This window comes from Chelonoidis abingdonii, chromosome 6 (genome assembly GCF_003597395.2).
Source record: "Chelonoidis abingdonii isolate Lonesome George chromosome 6, CheloAbing_2.0, whole genome shotgun sequence".
Classification (NCBI taxonomy): domain Eukaryota; kingdom Metazoa; phylum Chordata; order Testudines; family Testudinidae; genus Chelonoidis; species Chelonoidis abingdonii.
This window is the reverse complement of record NC_133774.1, coordinates 2281459-2294320: the sequence shown is the minus strand read 5'-3', so window position 1 is coordinate 2294320 and position 12862 is coordinate 2281459. Positions and strand designations below refer to the sequence as shown.

Here is a 12862-nt window from a genome sequence, read left to right as displayed (position 1 = left end):
TTCTTCCAAGAGATTTAGATCAATTACAGACATGCTGTTTATGCTTGATGCTTAGGCGTTCCTTCTGCTGATGACTCTCCAGATGCTGAGTTTTCCTAGCATTCATAATCAAAGACTGTAGCCGTTGAACATATGCTACACAACTTGACCAAAAACGTTCTTCACTGAGAAATCTCTCCGATGAATTGGGCTCTAACCCACAAAAGCTTATGCTGAAATAAATTTGTTGACCTCTAAGGTGCCACAAGTACTCCTGTTCTTTTTTCTCCCAAGGAAGCTTACCAAGAGAAAAATCATCCTTTTTTAATAAAGAAAGTATTTGTTAGATCTTATAATTGAAGTGAGAGGAGCTTGTACCAGTTATTGTAGAGGTTGTGATAGCTCCTGCAATGTACTAGGCAAGATACAGTTCCTATCTTAAGAACTTATGGTCTGAAAGACAAAAAGTACCCAAGGGGACAAATCAAATCAGCAGAGGGGTCATGTCAATGGGTTGGTAGTTCTACTTCCATTGGTTTTTACACAGGTTGGTTTCATTGGTTTTTCATTGGTAGCAGAGGGGCCAGGTCACGGGGTGGTCAGTAGGTTGTTAGTTCTACTTTCATTGGTTTTTGCTTTCTGTTTGGTTTATTGCATGAACTCTTTCCAGCTTTCCTATCCAGACATTGCTAGCTGGCTGACTTCTCAAAGGTGTCTTCATTCAACAGAAGCACAATTAAATGCTCTTTTTGAAGGTTTATTACAAAGCCCGGATGTCTATCTGTTTAAGTCAGAAAAAGTTTAGCCATTTTAGGGTTCCTTTGTAACCCTTGATGTGATGCAAGGTGGTGTATGTACAAGAACATATGGCATGTCCTGGAAATTCAGGTTTAGAACCATGTTTCCAAGAAGAAAACTTTGAGATCTTTTTGGGTCTGCATTCCCAAATCAGTACTGTGTAGAGTCCCTATTGTATTCCCGAATCATTACTATTTGAGACCGTTACCTGCCTACATTGCCACAGGATTAGCATTTAGATTAATGATCAGTTCTCAGAGTGCATTTACATCTATGTGAGTAAGCTATTTTGATAGAGTTGTTAGAAGGCCATTCTTGTTGTTGCCTGCTGGAAAGCTCTAACTGCCTCCACATTCATTATAGAAAGTCCTGAGGAATTTAATAGGAATGAAACGAAGTAAGTTGCACAGACATTTAATAAGCTTCTATTGAAATTACTCTAAAGACCTTTAAAAAATTGAGATTGATCTCTTCCTTCTATACAATTACATTTGATTTCAAATGTATGGGGCATGCACTCTATTTCTATGTGCGTAGCGCCTGTCACAAGGAAGCCTATATCCTGATTGGTACCTATGGCCACTGCCACACAATAATAAATGGGATATTTTGAACTATCCAGTCTGATTTTAAGGCAGGATTCTAATTCTTTGTTAGATTCTATAAGATGGTTTAAAGCACTCTAGGAAAGTTTTGTATTTTCAATTCTGTTCTTTTTGGAAGGGCTAATAAGAGGACCCACGTCTGTGTAGTGAAATTACAGGTATAGTGTTTAGGAGAAATTCAATAAGGAACAAAATTTCCTTTGAAAGGCAAAGCCCTGTGCTTGCTGAGAGGCTACTTTAACCCCTGTTTAAAGCATATGCTGACTGGCTTCATTTGCTAATGTTAGGAAAAGGACCCAGTGTCTAATGGATGTGGACACTGGAAGTTGCCCTATATACAACAGGACAGCTCTGCATCTCCTGTCCTTGGCACAATGCAAATTGTTCATTTTAAAATATCTTCCCATGGAAACTGCTTTGTGCTGCCCAGCTGGGTCTGATCCTGAATGGCAGGTGTGAAATCATTCTGCCTGGAACAGATTACGTTGTCACTGGGCACTTTGCAAAGTGTGTTTATTCCTTCACTGCAGAAGGGTGTGAAGGTTAGAATAGTTGCATTGCCTCCCTTCAGCAGATAATCAGTATTATACTTGGACACACACAGCCACAAATAATACACTTCATTACAGTTATTGCTTCAGGAATGGTACCGCTACATAGTTAACTACTGTGGTGTCACCCACAGCTTCCGTTTGGTTCCATAATTGTCCTTTCAGCAGCCTAGCCTATTATCATGCTCAGCACCTTTCAGTCATCTCTGTAGTTACATGAGTTCTGTGTTTACACTGCCCCTTTCAAGAATATTGCATCTGATGCATGCTCTGCCTCTGCTGTTCAGCTACATCCCGACGACCGTGGAATCTTTTCAGTTGTGCTTCCTCATCCTTGGTGCCTGGGTCGTAGTTCGACGGAGACTTTGAAACTGGTAGTAAAGTAAAATCATATTCTGTCTACACTGCAATGACACACCCGCAGCTGGCCTGTGCCAGCTGACTCGGGCAGAGGGGCTGTTTAATTGCAACTCTGGGGCCCTCCCACCTTGTTGGGTTCTAGAGCTCGAGCTTCATCATGATCCCTGATGCCAGCATCCCAATTCAATAGACCCTTAGCCCAAGCCCCGTGAGCCCGTGTCAGCTGGCACAGGCCAGCCGTGGGATTTTAATCGCAGTGTGGATATACTCATAGTTTCTCAGCTCAGTGACCCATTTGAAATTTGGATTTGAACAATGGAGTTGATGCCATGCAGCAATGCCTAGGAGGAAGCTGGGATAATGTACACGTCTACCCCAATGTAACATGAATTTGGATATAACGCGGTAAAGCAGCACTCCGGGGGAGGATGGGGCTGCACACTCCAGTGGATCAAAGCAAGTTGGATATAACACGGTTTCAGCTATAACATGGTAAGATTTTTTGGCTCCCGAGGACAGCATTATATCGGGATAGAGGTGTAGTTAGAGGTGAAGTGGTTCTGAGCACTGCTGCTGCCTTTTGCACTTGGAAGAGCTACATGATTTGTGTTTGTAATCAGCGTTGTAGAGAGAGGTAACAGCAAAATGGTCGTACTTGTCCCTCTAAAACAAATGAGTTTAATACTGGTAGGAACAGAAGACCGGTTTCTTTGTTGTCTTAGGATAATTATTTGTCAAGGAGGTATTGCCAAAGCTCAGGGCTTTTACTCCCTGGCTGTCATCCTTGACCTCTCAGCTGCTTTTATACCTTCTTCCTACCTGGTTCTCTGACCTCTCAAGCCATTCCTTCCCCATCTCTTTTGATTGTTTCTCTGTCTCCCCCTCCCACTATCCATGGGGATTGCACAAGGCTCTTCCTTTTCTCTCGTTGCTGTGCCCTTTCTTATGGTGACCTCATCTGCTCAGTTACAATTGCCATCTTCACACTGATGACTTATGCAGTGGCCTGTCCACCCCGACCTGTCTGTCTCGCTGCGTGCTTAGCTGGCCTCTCGTTTTAAAACGAACATAACCAAAATTGCTGGCTCACTGTTTTCCCCATCACAGCTGACAACACAACTATCCTCCCTTCCCCAGACCTGTTAGTGGGATGCTTGGACTCTGCCTTCTCTCAACCTGCTCATTCAGGCTGTATCCAAACCTTCCTTTTTTCTCCCTAGAATATCTCTCAAAGTCAAACTCTTTCTGTTTCTCTACATCACTACAACTCCCTCATCCTGCATCACTTCAGGTCTCTGTCTCTGCCCTGGTCTTCCAGACAACCACCTCATTCCCTTCAGATCCATTAAAAACTCCTGCAAAGAGCCCATCTTCTTGCTTATCTGCTCTGTCTTATCATGTTCTCCTCTATCTCCTGCACTCTGCCAGCAATGCCAGTCTCCATTATCCACTTCTCTTACAAACACGTTTGCACTTTCTTCCATGCCACCCCTTATGTGCAGGGTAACGCTATTACCCTGTTCTTCAAAACTCTACAGCCACTGCTGCCATGGTTCCTAAAGGAAATGCTAGTGCCAAATACGTATACAAATGCTCGCTAGACATTTTGGATATTTGTCCTTTTAATTTTACCTTGTAATTTATATTTTTCAAATGACTCAAGATCATTTAGCCACATGCTTAGCTGCCCTATTTAAATCTGTGTAACTATTCCTCTTTCCCTTCTCCTCCCTTTTTAATTTGTTTACTATTTTAAACTATAAATAAACTGCAAAAGCAGCAAAGAGTCCAGTGTCACCTTGTAGACCAACAGACGTATCGGAGCATGAGCTTTCATGGGTGAATATCCACTTTGTTGGATGCAACCGACAAAGTGGGCATTCACCCACGAAAGCTCATGCTCCAATACGTCTGTTAGTCTATAAGGTGCCACAGGATTCTCTGCTGCTTTTACAGATCCAGACTAACACAGCTACCCCTCTGATATAAATAAACTGAAATTTTGAATTTAAAGGTTGTTTTGAATTCTAAAATGGAACATTTCATTTAAAAATGTTGAAACTGGATGTTTTGATAATTTATAAAATGTTGTTTGAATCTAGAAATTCATAGACGTGGACCCTTCTCCACAAGCAATTTTGATGTCAATGAAATTGCAGTTTCTGTTGAATATTTTGTCAAAAATTCCTGACCAGCTCTAACTGTAAACTCTTCAGAGCAGGGACTGTGTCTTCCAATGTGTTTGCACTATACTAAGCACAATGGAGTCCTCGGTCTAACTGGGCCCTCAGAGCGCTACAAGAATTAAAATAATAAATAAATGATAATGGCATAAACAAGGGAAACTCTTATTTGTGAAAAAGATGCATTAAATCACAGTTTCACCAATTTCCCTCCCTCCCATAAGAACAGCGAGATTGGGTCAGACCAAAGGTCCATCTAGCCCAGTATCCTGTCTCCCAACAGTGGCCAATGCCAGATGCCCAGAGGGAATGAACAAAACAGGTAATCAAGTGATCCATCCCCTTTCACCCATTCCTAGCTTCTGGCAAACAAAGCTTAGGGACACCATCCCTGTCCTTCCTGGCTAATAGCCATTGATGGACCTATCCTCCATGAACTTATCTAGTTCCTATTTGAACCCTGTTATAGTCTTGTCCTTCACAACATCATCTGGCAAGGCGTTCCACAGGTTGACTGTGTGTTGAGTGAAGAAATATTTCTTTTATTTGTTTTTAAACCTGCTGCCTATTAATTTCATTGGGTGATCCCTAGTTCTTTTGTTATGAGAAGGAGTTAATAATGCTTCCTTATTTACTTTCTCCACACAGTTATGATTTTATAGACCTCTATCATATCCCCTTAGTTGTCTCTTTTCAGCTTGGAAAAGTCCCAGTCTAAAAGAGAAAACAGGAACATAAAAAGTGCAGCAAGCGCTGGAGAGTGTTAGAGAGGTGCTGCCTCTTGCGTTATGGGGACATTTTATATCACTACAATATATGTTCAGACTCCACAAGACTGGATTTATGTTGTTTCGATTTAAAAGTGAGCATTGTTCTTCATCTCCCAGACCATAAATGTGTTTGAGTTGAATCTGAGCTCTCGTTTCTGTAGAAAGGGGGGCTGACATCAGCCTGGCTGTCTTGGTTCAACAGTAACAAAGATTGCAGATCCTATAGATTTACTCTCTTAACCCCCGCCCCACCTTGCCCCTCTGGTTTAGGTGTTTAACAGCACAGATAGCTCTGATGAATCACTCTGGTACAGAGCCAGGAGAGGAAATACAAAGTGGAAAAATCTCCACAAATATAGTAGCATCGCTCTGGGAAAGGTGCGTATGGTAGAGACAGTAAGTCTTGAGGTGTACAGGTCCAGTTAGTACCACTGAAAACTCCACACGTGACATTCTGCGGTGATTGTGGTGCTGTGCGGTCCCCTGTTGTAAGTCAAGAAAGAGAACACCCTTATTTCAGGTACCTCATGTGGTGCATGTTCAGGTTTACAAGGCACACAGTGTGGATCAAACTAGGTCAAATCAGCTTGAGTATTTTCCTAAAGAAGCACTGCCTTTGGCAGACTGGAGGAGAGGGTCAAGACCTAGGGCTGGATTAACTGAACTACTTAGGCACTGAAAAATGCTGTCAATGAGAATTAAGGGCCTAACTTGCTTAGGAGCTTGTGAAAATCTCGCTGTGCGTGTCTGTCTGCATCTTCGGGCAACTAAATACTTTGCAAATCTGCCCCTAGGGCACTGAGAGAGAGTTTCTTATGTTATTTGTTTTGGTTATGAAGAAATTTTAGTGTATAGCCACTTATTCTGCCGGGCCTACAGAGGTGGCAACATGCTGAAATAGGTTTGAGAGCTAGAGGAAGAACCAACAATCTTAGCATCTCCTCTTCAGCACACTTTGCAACAAATCATCTTAACCATCTGCACATGTTTACAGGTGGGAGGAAAAAAATTAAACAGAGAAATATTGATTGAAACATCTGTTTTCTGTATTCTTTGAGTCCCTTGAGGAATGCAGAACGGGTTGGTTTTCAAACAGTAAACGATCAGGACAACCTAAAATTGCCTCTGCATTTTGCCATTTAATTCACAGTGAGCTCTTCTGCATTAGCTGTCTGTTAATGAATCCTAAAACACAATGGGTGGCCAAATGAGTTCTTGGTAGGTAACTTGTAAACACCACCGCTGCTGCCACATTTCACTGACTTGGCTTAGCAAATCTCTTTTGATCCAGTTCTCTCTTCTTGTTCATTCTCCCCCTGTTGCTTAGCAACAGATGCAGTAGGTTTGAAAAGGCTAGAACATAGACCTCCAGCAGGAATTGCCATATTTTCAGATACCCTCCCCCCCCCACCCCCCCAGTGAGGCCAAACATTTATAACGGTTATGGTGAGTAATCACCCTTGTCATGTGTGTATATGATCATTCAAATTGCTTTCTCATATCACATGCCCAGTAAATGAGCAGGGCTTTTGTTACAAGATCTCTCTATTCACTGTGTCCCTATAGCTTTTGAGTTCTCTCGTTTCCTCAGTGTGTTGTGCAGGTCAGCTGCTTGTTTAGGGTTTAGGATAACTGAGATTTTTTATTTCAGCATCAGATCAGATGTGAAGATTCAACTGAGAACGAAGCTGCCTTTTTGAAGGAGATTTCTTTAGTTCCCTGCCTGGGGCACGTTGTAGCTCTTAAATACCAACTTCATTAGAGCGGCTGTGTCCCATCCCTTCCTCCCACACACAGTCATCTCCCTGACTGTATTGTTTTGTGCATTGGTACATTGTTGCTTTGCTAGTGACACTAATAAAGTCTCAAACAACATTAAGTTAATGGCCTCTGTTTGAGTCTTGCTTGGCAAGGAGAGGAGAATGGAGGAGAGAGTTTCTTTATGTTGTTCAACAGAAGTTTGAACCTCTGACTGATGCACTATAATCAAATCACTACGCTGAATGCACTATCCACCAGCAGTCCCTGACTGTGGTAGAGTCCTCAGAGTTTTATGGCTTCGTTGTAGCAGAAGGCCTTCAAAAACTCTGTCGCACAATTCCTGTTGAATACTTAAATTTTATTTGCATCTTACATCCTTCACCATCAGCTGCCAATGTGAATGAACATCTGTCAGATGAATAGCACTAAAAGAATATCATGGAATGGTCAGTCATGCTGTAAGACATGCATCCTAGACCCTTGGGTTCAGTGACTGGTCACCCATCTGTCCTTGCTTGTCTTGCTCACAGTGAGTGCCATAACTCCTCGGATCGGATCAAAGTGCGCGTCTGGGATGAGGATGATGACATTAAATCTCGTGTCAAGCAGAGGCTGAAACGTGAGTCAGATGATTTCTTGGGTCAGACCATCATCGAAGTCCGCACACTGAGTGGAGAGATGGATGTATGGTACAATCTTGGTGAGTAGCTTTTCAATCCTCTAATTTAGATTACAATCCTTGGTTTTGCTTACAAGTGTATGGAACTTTCCTTACAAAATTAGGCAAGTTTGGGTTAGGAGCTCTCATAATCTTGTGTGTGCGTTAGTGTAATTTCCAAGGAACGTGTGACTTTGAGGAGGTGCGGGGGTATGTTGTGGGGAGGGCAATCAGGTGGTGGTCTTCCCAGTGAAAAATGTTGGACAATACATGCTCTTTGGAGAATCATAAAGGCACAGAGTTTTCTCTTTGCAAGCGTTATTAATCACTAGAGCTGGGTGACATTTTTTCCATGAATAGTAGATCTGCTAAAAAATATAGTTTTGGTTGACTCGAAACTATTTGTGAATTTGACACACATTTGCTAAGTAGCTTTGGCCACACACACTTTTTTTTTTTTGAGATGTGGGGGGGCCATTCACAAAACGTGGGAAAGAGGAGGAGGTGGTGGTGATGGTTCTGCACCCCTTTCCCCCCTCCCCACCCCCTGACAGTAAGTGGGTGAGTTGTAACTGAGCAGTGACCGCATGTGTGCATGGGGATGGGGAAGAATTTTGAAGATTACCAACTGCCTTCATCCTGAAGCTGCTTTTAAAGAACTGAGTTTGCAGATAGAGCAGGGACAAACTTTGACATCTGTTCTGGGCTGAAATTTTCCTCTGGCCTCCCCAGTTGTCCCAGTGATTACTATTCTGTACAGCTGTGTGGGAAATGTAGGTTCAGTTTTTGTTCTTAGACTCTCCTCTGTTCTGCCTGGGCTGAGAATGGAGGAGAGAGGTCTTTATGTAAGAGGGCTTTGGGGATGGCAGATTGACTGGGGAATAGGATATGGCATCTTTCCCGTGTGGGTCATCGGTTCAAATCCCACCCCCAAATGATACATAACTGAAAGCTCTAAGCATTAGAGAACTGTTCACTGGCCTATAAGAAGTAAAGTATTGAATTTCAGTCCACTTCTTAGCAGACACAGGTGGCCCTCAGTTGGAATTAATTTGTTGGATGCTTACTCAGGAAAACCAGCTTCTGAACTCCTGTCTCATGCTTTGAGGTGCTCCCTGTGAGGTACGAGTTGCCAGGGTCTGTGCTGTACCTACACTGTGAACAAACAGGCTTTCAATCTCAAGGGTTGTTAGATGAGCACATTTCACCACGACTTTGGTTTATATTTAAAAAAAAAGTGAGAAGCAGGAGAGCGGGGAATCTTGAAGACTCATGTGAGGACAGAGGACATCTTAGTGGGGGATGTTTCTCCTCGTAGCAAGAAAAGTTAAGTTAAGCTCAGAGGAGTTAGTAACCTATTAAAGATGCTGCTCCCTTGCAGAGCGTTGGAAAACTTATAAAGGACCAGCAGAGAAGAGTTGTGAGATCCAGGCTGGCAAAAATAAGATGACCGTACCCCAGACGTGGATTCCCACTGTCCCTCATTTTAATGGTCAATTAATTGAGCAGGGTTGGGAGGTGAGGGTTCATTCCAAAAAGATCTGTAGGTGGAATGAAATAGTTTGTTCTGTTAAGTCTGTATGAAAGGCTCCTGCAGTGAATTCGGACAGAAGAGTAGTTTAAAGACAGTGTATTCAATTCCACTTTCAGAAAGTCCCACTGGTTGTCAATGTGCAAAGAAACTCAGCACTGGATAGTCTCAATAATTCTAACCCTCAGCACTTTAGTTATCTGTAATGGGAATATGGCTTTTTGATTTTTTTGATTAGCCAAGATTAGGGATGCAGACAGGTCACTTTAATGCAAGTGGTGAAGATGGCAATCAGTGGGTATAATGTCCTCACATCCTAGAGCAGTATGTGCTTACATGGTTGAAGCATTTAACACCTCTATTTTTAGCATCATTAACTGTTTTTCTTTTGCAGCAATAATTGAGGAACATTCAAATTGTGTGTAGAGGAAGATGCTCTGTTAGACACATCCATTCTGTTGCAGAGCTCTAGACATATGTTTGAATCTGGGACAGGCTTGACTGCCAGCAAACGTTTCTAATGCTCTGCTAAATTATAGTTAGTAGCTTTTAGTCCTTTCCTGCCACAGCATCTGAGATGTGCTGACAGAGGAGTGGCTTACAGTTCATTTCACTGTGTTCCAAGGCTTGAAGAGGCGGCAACTCCTTGTTCCATGAATTCACTACTCCTGTCTTTACTACAGAATCATAGAGTTAGGAGGGACTGCCAGGATCATCAACTCTAACCCCCTGCCAATATGCAGGATTTGTTGTGTCTAAACCATCCAAGACAAATGGCTATCCAGCCTCCTTTTGAAAACCTCCAGTGAAGAAGCTTCCACAGCCTCCCTAGGCAGTCTGTTCCATTGTCCTACTGTTCTTACAGGTAGGAAGTTTTTCCTGAGATTTAATCTAAATCTACTGTGCTGTAGTTTGAACCCGTTGCCTCTTGTCCTGTTCCCTATGGCAAGAGAGAACAACTTTTCTCCATTTTTTTTTATAGTGATCTTTCAAGTATTTGAAGGCAGATCTCGTGTCTCCCCTTAATCTCCTCTTTTCCAAACTAAAAATACCCAGTTCTTTCAGCCTTTGCTCGTATGGCTTGAATTCTGTCCCTCTGATCATCCTTGTCACTTGCCTCTCGATCCTTTCCAGTTTCTCTACATCCTTTCTTTCTCTAAATTGGTGACCAAAATTGCACACACTACTCCAGCTGAGGCCTAATCAGTGTTGAATGGAGCAATATTATCACCTCCTGTGACTTTCATGTTATGCCTCTGTTGATGCAACCCAAAATTGCATGTTTTTTTTGCAACAGCATCGCGTTGTTGACTCATGTAGTAGTAAAGGAGGTTGTGCTGCAAAGTAATTTAAAGGAGAAAACATTTTGGGTGACAAGAATGAGGCTTTTAAATGTGTTTTCTTGTTTAATTCTTGAAAGACATTTTCATGGTAAGTATGTTGACCAGGAGCACCCAGACTTCGCCCAAATGTGGATAGTATGCAAGTAGCCTGATAGCCATGTCTTGCTTGCATCAAAAGGAGGAGTTCGCAGTGGTTCTTATCTTTAATATGACAATGTGGAATGGTAGGACTGGAAGGGACCTCGAGACGTCTTCTAGTCCAGTCCCCTGCACTCATGATAGGGCTTAGACTATGTCTACTCTAGTGAGCTTACAGCTGTGCCACTGTAAATTCGCTTGTGTAGCCACTCTGTGCCAATGGGAGAGGGCTCTCCCGTCAACATAATTAAACCCCCTTATCCCAAGCGAATCCCCCATAGGAAACAAGGGAAACAAGAAACTCCCATGTCATCACACACCTCATCAAGCGATGGTAGCTGTTTTGATGGGAGAATCTCTCCTGCCAACATAATGCTATCCACGCTACCACGTGTGCCAGTGAATCTTATGTCACTCGAGGATGTGGGTTTTTCCCCCACACTCCTGAACAACGTAAGTTTTCCCGACATAAGCGGTAGTTCAGATGTGGCCCAAGTATTATCTGGATCATCCCTGACAGGTGTTTGTCCAACCTGCTCTTAAAAGTCCCCAATGATGGAGATTCCACAACCCCCCTAGCCAATTTATTCCGCTGCTTAACCACCCTGACAGTTAGGGAGTTTTTCCTAATGTCCAACCTAAATCTCCCTTGCTGCAGTTTAAGCCCATTGCTTCTTGTCCTAGTCTCAGAGCTTAGAACAACAATTTTTCTCCCTCCTCCTTGTAACAACCTTTTATGTACTTGAAAACTGTGATCATGTTATCTGAGTTTGCCCTAGGGAACCTGTTAGTGTGCATCTGCAGGGTTCCCATAGGCAGGCAGTGCATGGCACGTTGGAACACTGTAGATGTACACCCCAACTTGCCACAGAGTTAATACTCATGCAGTAGACATGCCCTTTGATGCCTACACGTCTAAATCAACTTTGAAGATGGGTTGTAGTCTCCTAAATCACATAGTTGCTTTTGAAAGTTTAACCCTTAGTCCCTTAATTTCATGATCACTAAATTCATTCTCAGATTCACATGCCCTCAAAAATGAAGGGTTTCAGCATGTTCTTTGGCTTTTCTGATTCAATAACCTGCACGTTTAGTTGAGTGACTGTGCTGTGCCAGTGGAGCTGAAGGACTGGCTTTTACTTTTTTTTTAAGTGTTGAATTATGCATGTCTGAAATACGCAGTTGTGTGTGAAACAGCACAAATATGTCATGGCACTTGTGTTCATTTGCTAAATGCAAATTTACACGAACACTTCGAAAAATATGATATTGGAGTGTCATATTTCACTTCAAAGTCAGCCTGGACTTCCAGATGTGTTTTTCTTTTACCGCATTGTGGTGCTATTGTCATGATGGCTATTTCCTGTACAAAGAAAAATATTTTTAACTCGCTACTTATTTTTCTTTCTAGAGAAAAGAACTGATAAATCTGCTGTGTCTGGTGCTATACGCTTACAGATCAATGTGGAAATAAAAGGAGAGGAGAAGGTGGCTCCGTATCACATTCAGTACACCTGCCTTCATGAAGTAAGTAAGCCAAAGGTGGCTAGTGCTAGTAGCTGCGCATTCTCTGTCCTAATCCCCTGGCTTGGTAATATTGCATGTATCCAGTGTCTTGCTCCCCAGGAACTCTCTCAGCCTGTTTCTATAAAGACCATAGTCTGTCCAGCTGTAACTAGAAGCCCTTTGAAGCACATTAAGATGTGGCTAGCACTGCCTGTTTTAAGAAAGCTACTAAAGCTTTGCCCATGTACAAGTTGGGATATCTCGTCTTGGCTGGGTTGTGAATAAATGATGATAATTGTCTTCTGAAATATTTTAGGGTAGCACTCTTGGGGGTGAAGCCCCTCTATTTACCCACTGAACTGGCAGAGTGCAGACAGTGACAGTATAAACTTCCCCCACACTGCTCCACTGCTTTACTACTAGGGACCATTAGGGAATAGAGGAGAATCCAGTGTCCATGGCTGTTGAGTCCTTGGTCTCTCTTGAGGTGGGCAAAAGTGGGCCAAGTACCGCTGGGAGGTGGAAGAATAAGGATAAAGAGGTGTCAACTAAATGTAATGGGCCGCCAAGCAGGTGTTACGATCAGATCGTTGCTTTTTAGTTCAGTGGCAAATCTGTTTCTCTAATTGTCTGGCGGTTTTTTCCCTTCTGAATATGCTGGGTCATTCCCTTCCTCCTT

The 12862-nt window shown here is 42.7% G+C and overlaps 1 protein-coding gene across 5 annotated transcripts in view; it reads left to right on the top strand.

Annotated features, from left to right (window-relative positions):
• UNC13B (unc-13 homolog B) overlaps positions 1-12862 on the top strand; it is a 329656-nt gene that overhangs the window by 209497 nt on the left and 107297 nt on the right. For all 5 annotated transcript variants that reach the window (XM_075066813.1, XM_075066812.1, XM_075066811.1 and 2 more), the window contains 2 exons: positions 7538-7707; positions 12089-12204. In XM_075066813.1, the coding sequence (XP_074922914.1) occupies positions 7538-7707; positions 12089-12204 (286 nt within the window). The remainder of the gene's footprint in view (positions 1-7537; positions 7708-12088; positions 12205-12862) is intronic.